The 12,885-nt window shown below is 36.2% G+C and overlaps 7 protein-coding genes across 7 annotated transcripts; 5 read left to right on the top strand and 2 right to left on the bottom strand.

Annotated features, from left to right (window-relative positions):
• Positions 1-95: 95 nt before the first annotated feature.
• Positions 96-3,560, top strand: C9374_007708 (uncharacterized protein; the record flags this gene model as incomplete). Its single annotated transcript, XM_044697703.1, has 1 exon — positions 96-3,560. The coding sequence occupies one exon, from the start codon at positions 96-98 to the stop codon at positions 3,558-3,560; it is 3,465 nt and encodes a 1,154-aa protein (XP_044546332.1).
• Positions 3,561-3,852: 292 nt separating this feature from the next.
• On the top strand, positions 3,853-4,152 carry C9374_007707 (uncharacterized protein; the record flags this gene model as incomplete). The annotated part of the gene is made up of 1 exon (XM_044697702.1): positions 3,853-4,152. The coding sequence occupies one exon, from the start codon at positions 3,853-3,855 to the stop codon at positions 4,150-4,152; it is 300 nt and encodes a 99-aa protein (XP_044546331.1).
• A 145-nt stretch (positions 4,153-4,297) lies between these two features.
• Positions 4,298-4,858, top strand: C9374_007706 (uncharacterized protein; the record flags this gene model as incomplete). The annotated part of the gene is made up of 1 exon (XM_044697701.1): positions 4,298-4,858. One exon carries the CDS (start codon positions 4,298-4,300, stop codon positions 4,856-4,858), a length of 561 nt encoding a protein of 186 aa, XP_044546330.1.
• Positions 4,859-5,173: 315 nt separating this feature from the next.
• On the top strand, positions 5,174-6,287 carry C9374_007705 (uncharacterized protein; the record flags this gene model as incomplete). Its single annotated transcript, XM_044697700.1, has 2 exons — positions 5,174-5,891; positions 5,953-6,287. The coding sequence occupies 2 exons, from the start codon at positions 5,174-5,176 to the stop codon at positions 6,285-6,287; spliced, it is 1,053 nt and encodes a 350-aa protein (XP_044546329.1).
• A 31-nt stretch (positions 6,288-6,318) lies between these two features.
• C9374_007704 (uncharacterized protein) lies at positions 6,319-7,377 on the bottom strand (the record flags this gene model as incomplete). Its single annotated transcript, XM_044697699.1, has 1 exon — positions 6,319-7,377. One exon carries the CDS (start codon positions 7,375-7,377, stop codon positions 6,319-6,321), a length of 1,059 nt encoding a protein of 352 aa, XP_044546328.1.
• A 92-nt stretch (positions 7,378-7,469) lies between these two features.
• Positions 7,470-8,610, bottom strand: C9374_007703 (uncharacterized protein; the record flags this gene model as incomplete). The annotated part of the gene is made up of 2 exons (XM_044697698.1): positions 7,470-8,136; positions 8,219-8,610. 2 exons carry the CDS (start codon positions 8,608-8,610, stop codon positions 7,470-7,472), a joined length of 1,059 nt encoding a protein of 352 aa, XP_044546327.1.
• Positions 8,611-8,951: 341 nt separating this feature from the next.
• Positions 8,952-12,827, top strand: C9374_007702 (uncharacterized protein; the record flags this gene model as incomplete). The annotated part of the gene is made up of 1 exon (XM_044697697.1): positions 8,952-12,827. One exon carries the CDS (start codon positions 8,952-8,954, stop codon positions 12,825-12,827), a length of 3,876 nt encoding a protein of 1,291 aa, XP_044546326.1.
• Between the last annotated feature and the right edge of the window lie 58 nt (positions 12,828-12,885).

Genomic DNA, 12,885 nt, shown 5'->3' with positions numbered 1-12,885 from the left:
TATTTTTCTCTTCCTGCTGATAAATGGTTTTCATTCTACAGCTTCTTTGAAATTCCTTCACTTTTATTCTTGAAGAAAAAAAATATCGGAACATCATGTCGTCTATTCAAATTGCTGGCATGTTATTCGATGATGATGAAGATAAATCTCATTCATCGAATAATAACAAACCATTGAACAACAATGCATCCCATCAAAAGAGGAGAACTCTTGATTCCTTTATTGATGACAAAACCAAGAAGGAAATTGATCAAAAATCAAAGCTCTTTCTCGAAGGAGGAATTGCAATGGCCATGAGAAGCAAATCTCTCAATTCTCGGAATAGTACTCATTCGGGGTTCAACAACAACAACAACAGGACATTCAAAGGAGGTCGAACGGAATTCAACAAGAATCCAACACCTCCATCGATGATAAACAAAGACCGAGATTCAACAAGTGCGCCTCCCGCAATCAGCAAGAGAAGACTCAATAGCCTTTCATCCTCTTCAACCACCGCATCAACCACCACTTCTTCCACTCACTCGGATTCCAATGAAGAAGAAGACTCGAATAACTTTTCAGCTCTCATCAATCAAGATCTCTTCATCCAGGAAGATATTGAAACTTGCATGCAAAACAAATTGTGTCCCATTCTCATCTCAACTCTTACAAAATCCATGAATTTGAAACATTTAACAAAAATTCAATCGAGAGCCATGAATCCCATTCTCTCCAAGTCCAATGTATTGATGAAATCAGAAACTGGAAGTGGTAAAACATTGGCCTATCTCATTCCAATGATTCAAATGCTTTATCAACATTCATTAGAACAAAAAATTACACGTGAAGATGGAACATTTGCAATCATTATGGCTCCAACAAGAGAACTATGTCTTCAAGTAGATAAAGTACTCAAAAAGATTACTTGTAATTTACCATATTTAGTGTGTGGTGGAATTATGGGAGGAGAAAAGAGAAAGAGTGAAAAAGAAAGATTAAGAAAAGGTATAACCATTCTCGTTGCTACACCTGGTCGATTAGAAGATCATCTTAAAAGTACTCAATCCTTTAAATGTGACCAATTGAAATATCTAATTTTGGATGAAGCTGATATTTTGCTTGATTTTGGATTTGAACAAAAAGTCAAAAATATTTATAACATGATTGTTGAAAGAAAATTTAATTCTTTGAATCAAACAAGTTCACAAACTACACGTGAAGATATTTCAAATTCTATTCAAAAGATTCTAGTGAGTGCTACTCTTCATTCAAAAATTCAAACACTTGCACAAAATATTGATATTATGAATGCACTCTATGTTGGATATGGAAGTAATGGAGAATTTATTGAAAAGAGTTATAATCTCCTTACAGACAAGTTACCATCCAATGTATTTACCATTCCAGCTCATTTAACTCAATATTACATGATTGTACCTTCTCAATTTCGATTAGTCATGTTGGCTGGATTTTTAAGAGAAAAAACAACGGAAACAAATTTTGAAAATGACTCTCTTGGTTCAAGCAATGATCATGCTGCTACTCCTTCTGGAAAGATTATTGTGTTTTTATCATGTTGCGATTCGGTTGAATTCCATTATCACTTCTTTACCTATTTTCAAACTCGATATAAATTTATGAGAGAATATGTCACCAATACTTTTAAAAAGAAGAAGCATCAAAGCGGTTCCAGTGATCAGGGTATCACGACGAATCATACACAACATGTCGATGCCATATCTAACACTGAGACTACTCAGTACAGACAAGCAGTGAAATATGAAAATGGTGAGCCTTTGATTCGAGTTCCAATTTTCAAACTTCATGGAGATATTGACCAAAAAGAGAGAACACTCATTTACAAACAATTTAGTGAATCTAAAGAAGGTATTCTCTTTTGCACAGATGTTGCTGCACGTGGTTTAGATTTACCTTCAGTGAAATGGATTGTTCAATATGATCCTCCTGGAAATCCAAAAGAATATTTACATCGAATTGGTCGAACTGCGAGAATGGGTGTTCAAGGAAATGCCATTATGTTTCTACATCCACATGAAGAACTTTATAAGAAACTTTTAGAAAAATACAAATTGAAGATTCATGAAATGAAAGGTGAAAAGTGTTTAGAAAGTATTATTTTGAGTTTTAGAAGAAAATCATTGAGAGATCCTATTGAAGCAGCTTCATGGTTACAAAATATATTTGAAGAAGAAATGAGTAAGGCTGGAAAGGAGAATACTGAAATTTATTCCTTAGCTGTGAATTCCTATTTTAGTTACATCAAATATTATAGTACTCATGGAAGTGATGTCAAGTATATTTTCCATCCTAATAATTTACATTTGGGTCATTTGGCTAAATCTTTTGCATTGAAAGATTCACCTTCAAAAATCAAACAACGTCAATTAACATTGGGTGTAAAACCTTTGAGCGTAAAGAAACAAGAATTAGAAAAAGTCTATTCCATGAAAGATCAATTACCAAAACGTGAATTTCTAAAACGATTGAAAGATGTGAAGGGAAGTTCTTCAATTAAGAGTAACACCGATAAAAAGAGAAAGAGATTGAGCGATGAAGAGGCTTCAGAAGAAGAGATGGAAAATCATGATGAAAAGGGTTATGAGAGTTTCTCAGATGAAGAGGTTTCAGAAGAGGAAGAGAACCATCATCATGATTCCATCATGGATCTCAAAGATGATCATACTCCAATGGAATCATCATCTCAACGACAAGGAACCTCAAAAATCAAAGTACGAAGAGGAATGAATACTGCCAGTATGGCTACTACCACTGCGACCACCTCCACGACTACATCTGAGACCGTGGTGGTAGAATCGAGACCATCCAATCCTTCAAGGACTGGTAAATCATTCATAGGTATTTCATTTGGTAAACCAGTAAATAGTGATGGTACAGAGGCGAATGGAAGTATCAATGCTTGGAGTTTCAAGAGTGAAAGTGAAAGTCATGAACCAGCGCATGTTGGAGCATCGAATAGTGGTAGTAGCAATAGTAATAGTAGCAATGGTGGTAGTAGCAATAGTAACAACAATGATACAACCACATCTAGTTCTACAAATTCTAAAAAGACAATACCCACTCGACTCGCCATGACTTCAACTCTCACACCTCTTCAATTACGACAATCCGAATTGAAAAAGAAGAAACTCACTCCCAATGAACGTATGAAACTCTATCGTGACTATGAAAAGGGTAAAATTCAACCCTCTCGACCTAAAATTGTCATTCCTGAAGGTTTACGAAAGAATCAAAAACACAAAAACAAATCATTAGAATCATCATCGAATGAATTGGGTGGAGTTTCATTTGATGAGAGTCGAGTGATTCACAAACCACTCTCTGAATATTCTCAATTATTGAGTCGATATGCTACAGAAGGAGATGGAACTGCAAGAATGATGATGAATTCTATGAGTGAATTTGATTCAAGTGTTGCTGCGAATAATCATGTTGGAAGAATTCATTCAACGACCACACAAGATCAACGTCGAGGAGGATCATTCTTTCAAAAGAATAAGGGTGGAGCAAGCTTTCAAAAGAAGAAGAGAAAATTTTGAACACAGTAAATGTTCAACGTGATCATGATTTAACTGAATTTACTAGAGTGGTTTTTCGTTTGTTGTTTCTACAATTTTGAACTTGCAATTTCACGAAAGATTCCAATTTTTATTAACTTATTTTTGAAACCACAACGAGTTGGTCTCTCCATAGAACATGCAGAGCACGAGTCAGTTATTGGGTACCTTTTTCTTGAGTAACCTAACTGCAATTCACCCCAAAATCATTGGCAAGAAAATTGGTTGCTGGCTCAATTCCCAATACAATTCTTTTTTCTCTTTTTTAAAGAAAATGAAAACAACTCTTGTTCTTGTCGTAATTCTTCTCCTCGTATCAGCAATATTTTGGTCCGATGCAGTGGTATTAACATCCTCTTCCAATTCTATTAAAACCAACAAATTAACCATTCAAAATATTATTCACGGTGGTGACGACAGTAGTGTTGTTGGTGTAAATGCTCATCCAAAGTCCACCACCATGAAATGTGGGCCTCTTTGTCGAATGTATTGTAAATTTGGATTTGAAAAAGATGAAAGTGGATGTCCCTATTGTAAATGTAAATTAGGACCAAATGGAACTCGATTTTCATAGAGCTATATGGATGTGAACAAGGATGGTTGTTATCACTATAATTTTGAAATTTTGTGATGAGAATTAATAACATTATTGATACTTGTATCGTCAATCATTAAATGAATAATTAATAATTAAATGATGTTCTGATATAAAACAAAAAATGAAGCCGCCGAGTTCATTCAAGGTCTTTTCGGAATTACAAAACTCTGAAGCTCTTTCGGACAAGAACAAAACAAATACTACTGGTGATCGTGAGCACCCACAATCGGAATCAACTTCTCATACAACATCACAACTATTATCCATTTTAAAATTAATTTATCATTTCATTACCAAATATTTTCCAAAATTAATCACACTCGTGTTTGGATTGGTATTTATCAAATTGTACATTTCCAAACTATTTCCATCCTTTCAGGTATGGCGGAATTTTAGTAATAATTTTTCATCAGAAAATTCCTCTCCTCACCATCATGGTGGAATGATTTCACACACGTCACAAAATCCCTACTACAATTTCATTCCATCAAACTCCAATGACATTGCTCATGAAGTGAAAATGGAATTATATGGACATTATGTGAATCCAATTACTGGTTTACCTTCATTTCCAGACTATATTACACAAGATGAAATGCAATTAGAAGAATTACGAAGAATGGATGGAACCAATGATTGGATGAATACAAGTCATGTCAGGACAAGATCTTCAAGAAGATAGTTTTTTGTCCAAACACATGTGTCATTCAGTTCGAATCGTTGCTCTGCGAAGTCCTTCCGTGGTTTCCAAGAAGATTTTGTGGGCCGATAGTTTGTGCATTCTCAACGATGGATTGTTTTCAAAAGAACTTCCAAGTTTTGTTCTTGCGCACCTTTTCGAAGCGCGCACTTTTTATGGGCATTTTGTCGAGCTCGGAATGGTTTTTAAGGCTTTTTGCCATACGTTCTGAATTTCTTGAATAACAAAAAAAATACCAATCTTCAAGATTAGAAAAATCATTGAACATCATCATCATTAGATTGCTTCGGAATCATCATGTCTCTTCCTACTACTCAAAAATTATATAGAATCTTCAAAAGAGAAGGAATTGAAAATTTAGAATTACACTCCAATGAGCCTGTCCCACAAACTCTTCTCAGAAATCAAGTCCTCGTTCGCTTGAGAGCAGCCTCTCTCAATTTCCGTGATGTTCTTGTAGTAACAGGAAAATATCCATCCAATTTCCCTTCTGATGGATTAATTCCACTATCAGATGGTGCAGGAGAAGTGGTTGCCATCGGCGAGAATGTCAAGGAATTTAAAGTTGGTGATCGAGTCGCCGGAATCTTTACACAAGATTGGGTGAATGGTGAAATGAAAGATGAATACATGACCAATGTATTGGGAGGCAGTGCTCATGGAGTTCTCTCTCAATATCGTGTCTTTGAAAAGCATTCCATTGTTAAAATTCCTCAAATCTTGAGCTATGAAGAGGCTGCAACTTTGCCATGTGCTGCATTGACTGCATTCCATGCTCTCTATGAAAACGGAATTAAACCTGTTGGAGCAGGTCAAACTGTACTTGTGTTGGGAACTGGTGGTGTCTCTGTGTTTGCCATTCAATTTGCTCTTGCGTCTGGAGCAACTGTCATTGTCACTTCATCCAATGATGAGAAATTGAAGAAGGCAATTGAATTGGGAGCTCATCATACCATTAATTACAGTACAACACCAAATTGGGATGAAAAAGTAAGAGAATTAACGAATGGTAGAGGTAAGTGTTGATTTTGGCTTTTTTGTGCAATCAAAACCACTTTTAAAACCAAAACTATTAGGAGTCGATCATGTCATTGAGGTTGGTGGATCTGGTACCTTACAAAAGTCATTGAAAGCAGTTCGTAGAAATGGTCAAGTTCACATGATTGGTGTGCTATCCAAAAACACTGATCCAAACTTTGATGTTGGAATGCAAGTCTTGTTCGGAGGATCTATTCTTCGAGGATTTATTGTTGGATCAAGAGAAATGTTCGAGAATATGAATCGAGTGATTGAACAACATAAGATTCATCCTGTCGTTGATAAGGTCTTTAAGTTTGAAGAAGCAAAGGAAGCATTGCACCATTTGTTATCTCAAAAACATGTTGGAAAGGTTGTTATTTCCATTGAATAAAGTTATTAATATTGTTTTTCATTGCGTACAATCACAGCTTGGATATTCTATTAAGCAATTCGGTCGTATGATTTGAATTCTTAAACGAATGTCCAGATGTGCTGTCATTAGGCTCCTCATATTGTGTCAAGTAATTTCTAGCAAAGCGGTTGGAGTATTGTGTTAAAAAATCTACCACTCTGTTCTCCATGTCATAGTCATAATTCAATAGCGGTAAGGATTCGTGAACAATTCTAAGAAAATTAGAAAGAATTCTAAGAGTTAAACCCCAAAGCACAAATTTCAACTGAGGTTTTTGCAAATCAGAAATATGTTCCGTGTCATGAGGGTTCAATGGAATCTCAATACACGGAAAATTTACAACTAGTTTCTTAATCATATGATCCCCTAGTACTCTCTTTAATCTTGGAAATACTAAACCCATATGAAAAGATAGAGAATTTGTAATGGTCTTATTTCCAAATTCATCAACTTGAATAGTTTTAACTCGTTGTTGATTATTTGGGTTAGAAATAAATAGCTCCAAAGGAACCCATCGCAATCCACCCACTTCAGTTGGATTAATATTGTATTTCACATTACTGATTACTTGACTGTCATCTGTAACGGTATAATAATTCCATAAAAATACAAAACAGCTCACTGGTAAGTTTCCTTGAGCTAAATGATCATCCACTCTTCCGATATATTTTACATCAAAATTATCACCTCGTAAATTCACACCGATTTCTTCACAAGTTTCTCTCACTGCAGTGTCATAGAGATTGTTATCGACATTTTCTTCAAATTTTCCACCTGGAAAGCAAACATGTCCACTCCATACATCTCCATTTCTTTCTACTCTCTTCATGAATAACACTTCAAGTTTTTTGTTTTTTGGTTGAATTCGTAAATTTAAAGTCACAGCTGATTTTTTATGAGATAACTTGGAGAGAGGAAAAAGCAATGATTGAATGATTTTCGGTTTGTAATTTTCAAAAGAATGTATGATAGAGAGAAGCAATGATTGATTTAAATCATCAAGTAAGTGTATGGATGTAGTTATGAATGAAAGATCAACACCTGGTTCCGAAGAATTGACTGGAGACATTTTTTTTAAAACATACCTCACACCATCAGGTCGTACTAATTCATTCACATGTGAATAATAATTAAAAGTTAATTAATTATTTTATTAATTATTTACTTTTTAATTACTGGAAATCCATCAATGGATGTGAGTTGAGGCATAATGAGTACGAGTTTTCGCTTGTATTGAGGATCATCATAAATAGGATTGCTTCTAAAGTAAACGCTGGTGAGCTGTTTCAAAGGTGCTAGCTTCTCAACTTCTTTAAAGCTCGGTATTTGGTTATCATTGCACCAAAATTCTTCCAAAACAGTCAAATGAGAAAGATGATCAAGAGATTTGATAAAATTGTGAGCTAAATCCAATAGTACAAGGTTTGTTAAATGGTCAAGTCCTTCAATCACTTCAATACCATTTTCACTCAAATACAACTCCACCAATTGAGAGAGGGTATCGAGACGATGAATTTTTGTAATCCTATTACTCTGAATGCTTAATCGAGTCAAATTTACAAGAGTCTCTAAGCATTTAATTTCAGTAATTTTGTTCTTTCCGAGCCATAATTCTTTTAGTGTGGTGAAATTTTCTAAATGTTTGATTTCTCGCAATCGATTAGATCCCAATTCAAGTAACTCCAATGATGGAAGCTCTGTTTCGCCCTTTGTTGCCTCTTCTTCAATTTCTTTAATCTTGTTGTTGACATAGTATAATTGTCGTAACTTGGGAAGCTTCAATCCTTTAACCATATGACGCAACAAGTTAAAAGAGAGATCTAGATGTCTGAATTTTGAGAATGTTCGGAGTAGGCGATATGGAAAATGTTTGAAAAATTGATCGGCCAATGTCAATATTTAAAACCTACTCTAGATTTTTCAGAGAATTTAGTTCGGATGCGTCCACCCTCTTGATTTGATTTCCATATAAATCTAAATGTTTGAGAGATTCTAAATTCTTTAATCCCTCTACTTTTGTGATTAAATTTTGTCGAAGCAATAATGTTTCAAGGTTTTTCAACTGATCAAGATTTTCAATCTTTCTCAATCTACAATTGGTCAAATCCAAATACTGTAAATGCACACCAAGAGGATAACCATTTCCGATTTGTTCATGAGGATGATGTGCTAAGTCTAGCACTGGATTATCCCAATCAATTTCTAATTTTTCTCGTATTGGTGCAAAAGTTTCCGGTTCTTGATGATGAAGCTGTTCATGATTGCCCTCTCCGTCAGAATCAGAGTCTTCATCATGAATCATGTTGTTGTTGTTGTTTGTTAGGGCTTGGTGTGATGATTCACTCTCACCCAGAGGGTGTGTTTGGTTGCTCATCAAAATTTTTGTATGGGTCTTAAAATAGATGCCACCATCCAGCTAACAAAAAATTAACGCACACCTCATTTTTTAGAGGTTCTTCTTGCAAGCAGAAAAATCATCACGGTTAAAAAAATTGTACAACCGCTAGAGTCTTGCAACTGCCCACAACACACGCATCAACCACCCGATTTTGTTTTTTTATTTATTGTCATCATCCACGTCGTTCTCACGGAATTAAATATCGCGCGCCACAACACACACTCAAATATTTGTTCTAGAAAAAGATGGATCCAACAAAACCACTTTCTGCACAACAGCTTCACGCCTATATTAATTTGTTGAAGAAGATGAAGAGTGAAGGAAAGGACTTGAATGATCCGCAGTACAAGAACCTTCATCAGTTTTTAAAGGCACAAATGAGTAATCATAACATCCTCAAACAACAAAATCAACAAGTTGTGAATACAGTCATCCCGAATCCTGTACAGCCTCCTCTCACTTCAGCCAATGTGCAACAGTTTCAACAACAGCCACAAGTTCCTACTCCTCTCTTTTCTCCACAACAAAAGGAAAGGCTGAAAGCACAAATCTTTGCTTTCAAGCACCACATTTCGAAGCGAGAACCTCTTCCGCCATCCTTGCAACAGGCTGTGATGGGAATTAATGTTGAGAATAATTTGAAGGAGTATGAAGCCTCTTACTTGAACCCATCAGGAAAGACTGCTCCTCAAGTCCCACCCCCAACCACTCAACCACAGCCTAACAACAATGTTGTGGTTCCATCACAACTTTCAGTTTCCCAGCCACCTCGCGTTTTACCATCAGCTGTTGCTGCCAATGCGACATTTAATGCTGCCGTATCAGGCACTGTTACCAATCCATCAGTACCTGCTACGAGCAATCAGCCATCGATGAGCACTAAGGTTTTAGATTCCAAGATAAATCCAGATACAGCTCACCAGAGACAACAAGGCTTGGATCTTCAAACATTGTACAGAGAAAGAGAGAAGAGAATTCAAAACAAGATGAAGAGAAAGTTTGATTATCTCAAATCATCATTGAATACCTTACCTTCATCTGAACAGCTGAGATCTGTGATAGAAATTAAGCAATTCCAATTGCTCAAACAGCAAAAAGAGCTAAGAGCTGACATTATCCGCCAATTAAAAACACAAGCCGCTACTCCCATAGTAGATACTCATGTTGCAAGAGCGAGTCAAATGGCTACTGACCAATCATTGACAAAGAAGAACAAAACACAACAAAAGACGAAGGAAAAGACTTCGATCAGATCGAAGAAATTCTTTACAGACTTGACAAATGCAAGAAAAAGAATTAAGGATTACTACAAGAATGATGTTAAAAAGCCTGTTGAAAAACTCAATAAGGATCTCGTGACTTTCTTTGAAAAGAAAGCCAAACAAGAAAAGGAAAAAAAGGCAAGAGCTGAAAAGGCCAGATTGAAAGCCTTGAAGGAAAATGACGAAGAGGCTTACTTCAAATTATTAGAACAAACCAAAGAAGGTAGATTGACAGAACTACTTAAACAAACCGATCAATGTTTGAAGAGTTTAGGAGCTTCTTTGGTCTCAGGAAGAGATGGAGAACATGAACCTGAACTCGAGCTTGATGAAGTGGAAGACGGTGAAAAGAATATTTTCAAAAAGTTCTTGCTCAATCAAAACAATTACTACAAAGTTGCTCACAGATTGGTAGAAAAGGTTGAAAAACAGCCTTCCATTCTAGTTGGAGGAGGATTGAAGGCATATCAATTACAGGGTCTTCAATGGCTTGTTTCTCTCTACAACAACAAAATTAACGGCATTTTGGCAGATGAAATGGGTTTGGGTAAGACCATTCAAACAATTTCGCTCCTTTCCTATCTTTATGAATTCAAAAATAACAAGGGTCCTCATTTAGTGATTGTACCATTATCTACAATTGACAACTGGGCTTTGGAATTTGAAAAATGGTGTCCAACACTCAAATTGGTTAGATATGGAGGTGATAAGAATCAAAGAAAACAAGTGCAAAGCACTTACCTCAAGACCAGAGATTTCCAAGTCCTTCTCACACAATATGAATATATTACAAGAGAAAAAACCATTCTTAAAAAAATACCATGGAACTACATTATTATGGACGAAGGCCATAGAATCAAAAATTCTGACTGTAAATTAGTGAAGGCATTAATGGAATATAGCTCCAAATACAGAGTACTCCTTACAGGTACTCCTCTCCAAAACGATTTGAAGGAATTGTGGGCCTTACTAAACTTTTTGCTGCCAAAGATTTTCGATAGCTCAGTCAACTTTGAAAATTGGTTCAACTCTCCTTTTGGTGGTGATAAGGCTGAAATGACAGAAGAAGAAAAACTCCTCATTATTCACAGACTTCACCAAGTACTTCGTCCTTTCCTTTTGAGAAGAGAAAAAACGGATGTCGAAGAGCAACTTCCAGAAAAATCTGAAAAGATTATTTACATTGATCTATCGGCAATGCAAAAGAAGATGTACACTGACATTCAAGATAAGAACAAACTTAATGTCAACGGAAAGAGACTTAAAATGCAATCTCTAAGCAATACAGTCATGCAGCTAAGAAAGGTTTGCAACCATCCATTCTTGTTCTTTACAGGCTCAGAAGAGTTGAACGCTTTGTCTGACGAAAAGTATTATGAAATGATGACTAAATGTTCCGGAAAGTTTGAACTCTTGGACAGAATTCTTCCCAAGTTTAAAAAGACTGGTCACAGAGTTTTATTGTTCTCTCAAATGACCAGCGTGCTAGATTTGATGGAAGAATTTCTCACTCAGAAAAGTTATCAATACTTGAGACTTGATGGAGCTGTTAAAGCCTCAGAAAGAGGCGATTTGGTCAAAAAGTGGAATGAAAAGGATTCTCAATATTTTGTTTTCCTTCTCAGTACTCGTTCAGGTGGTTTGGGACTTAACCTTCAAACTGCAGACACAGTGATCATGTTCGATTCTGACTGGAATCCTCAACAAGATTTACAAGCTATGGCAAGAGCTCACCGTATTGGTCAAACTAAATCTGTGTTGGTACTTACGTTTGTCACACGTACTCCAGTTGAAGAAAAGATTAGAGAACGTGCTCAAGCAAAACGTGACGCTGAGGCTAAGGTCATTAAGGCAGGTAAATTCAACCAAAAATCTACTATCATGGAAAGAAACGAAATGCTTGAGACTCTACTTAAGAAAGCCAGCGATTTCGAAAGTGTACACGAAGCACCTAACGATGAACAATTGAATAACATGTTGGCTAGAAATGATGACGAATTTGAAATTTTCCAAAACATGGACAAAGAGCGAGAACAAGAAGATTTGAAACAGCATGGACGTGTTCCAAATCGCTTGATGAGTGAGGAGGAACTCCCTGAATGGATTAAGGACAAGGAGGTTGAGGAAGGCGAAGCTGAAGAAGTAGAATATGGTCGAGGTAGAAGATCAAGAGGTGACATTAACTATGAAGGAGGTAGCGGTGATGAAATGGAGGATGAAGAAGAAGACAACGCTGCTGTACCAGAAGAGGAAGACGAGGACGAACAGGCCGAAGAGGAGGAAGACGAAGAGGAAGAGGGTACCAAAAAGAGAAAGCGAAGATCTGCCAAGAAGGAAGAGTCTTCCAAAAAGAAGAAGACAACTGCAAAGAGTAATGGTAAAAGAAAGAAGGCCCAAGAAGAGGAAGAAGAAGAAGAAGAAGAGGACGAGGGAGAGAACGAGGACATAGAACCTGAAGACTTGATGAACACTATTGGTTATTCTTTTGACAATACTCCTTATCAAGAAGTGTACAACAAATTGGGAACAGGACTTCAACAAAGATTATACTCAATTTTCATAGAAATTGCCACTAAACTTGACGAAGAAGATGGCAGGGCGTTGGCATTACCTTTCTTGGAACTTCCGGACAGAAAAGATTTTCCTGACTATTACGATCTTATACACACGCCAATTTGTCTGAACGACATCGACAAGAAAATACGAAATGGCATTTACAAACGCGTCGAGGATATGGAACAAGATATTCAAACATTGGTTGGGAATGCTCAAACTTATAATCAAGAAGGGTCTGCAATTTACCAAGATGCTGAAATGATTAGACAAATTTTCACAAGTAGAAAGAATGGAAGTCAGTAAGGATGTACAAATTAAAATTATTCCTTCATGTATCCAACTCTTTGAACTTGTTTCTTTA

The sequence above is a fragment of the Naegleria lovaniensis genome (assembly GCF_003324165.1).
Source record: "Naegleria lovaniensis strain ATCC 30569 chromosome Unknown tig030, whole genome shotgun sequence".
NCBI classification, from domain to species: domain Eukaryota; phylum Heterolobosea; class Eutetramitea; order Acrasida; family Naegleriidae; genus Naegleria; species Naegleria lovaniensis.
Note: the sequence above shows the minus strand (reverse complement) of the source record. Positions and strands in the feature narration are given on the sequence as shown.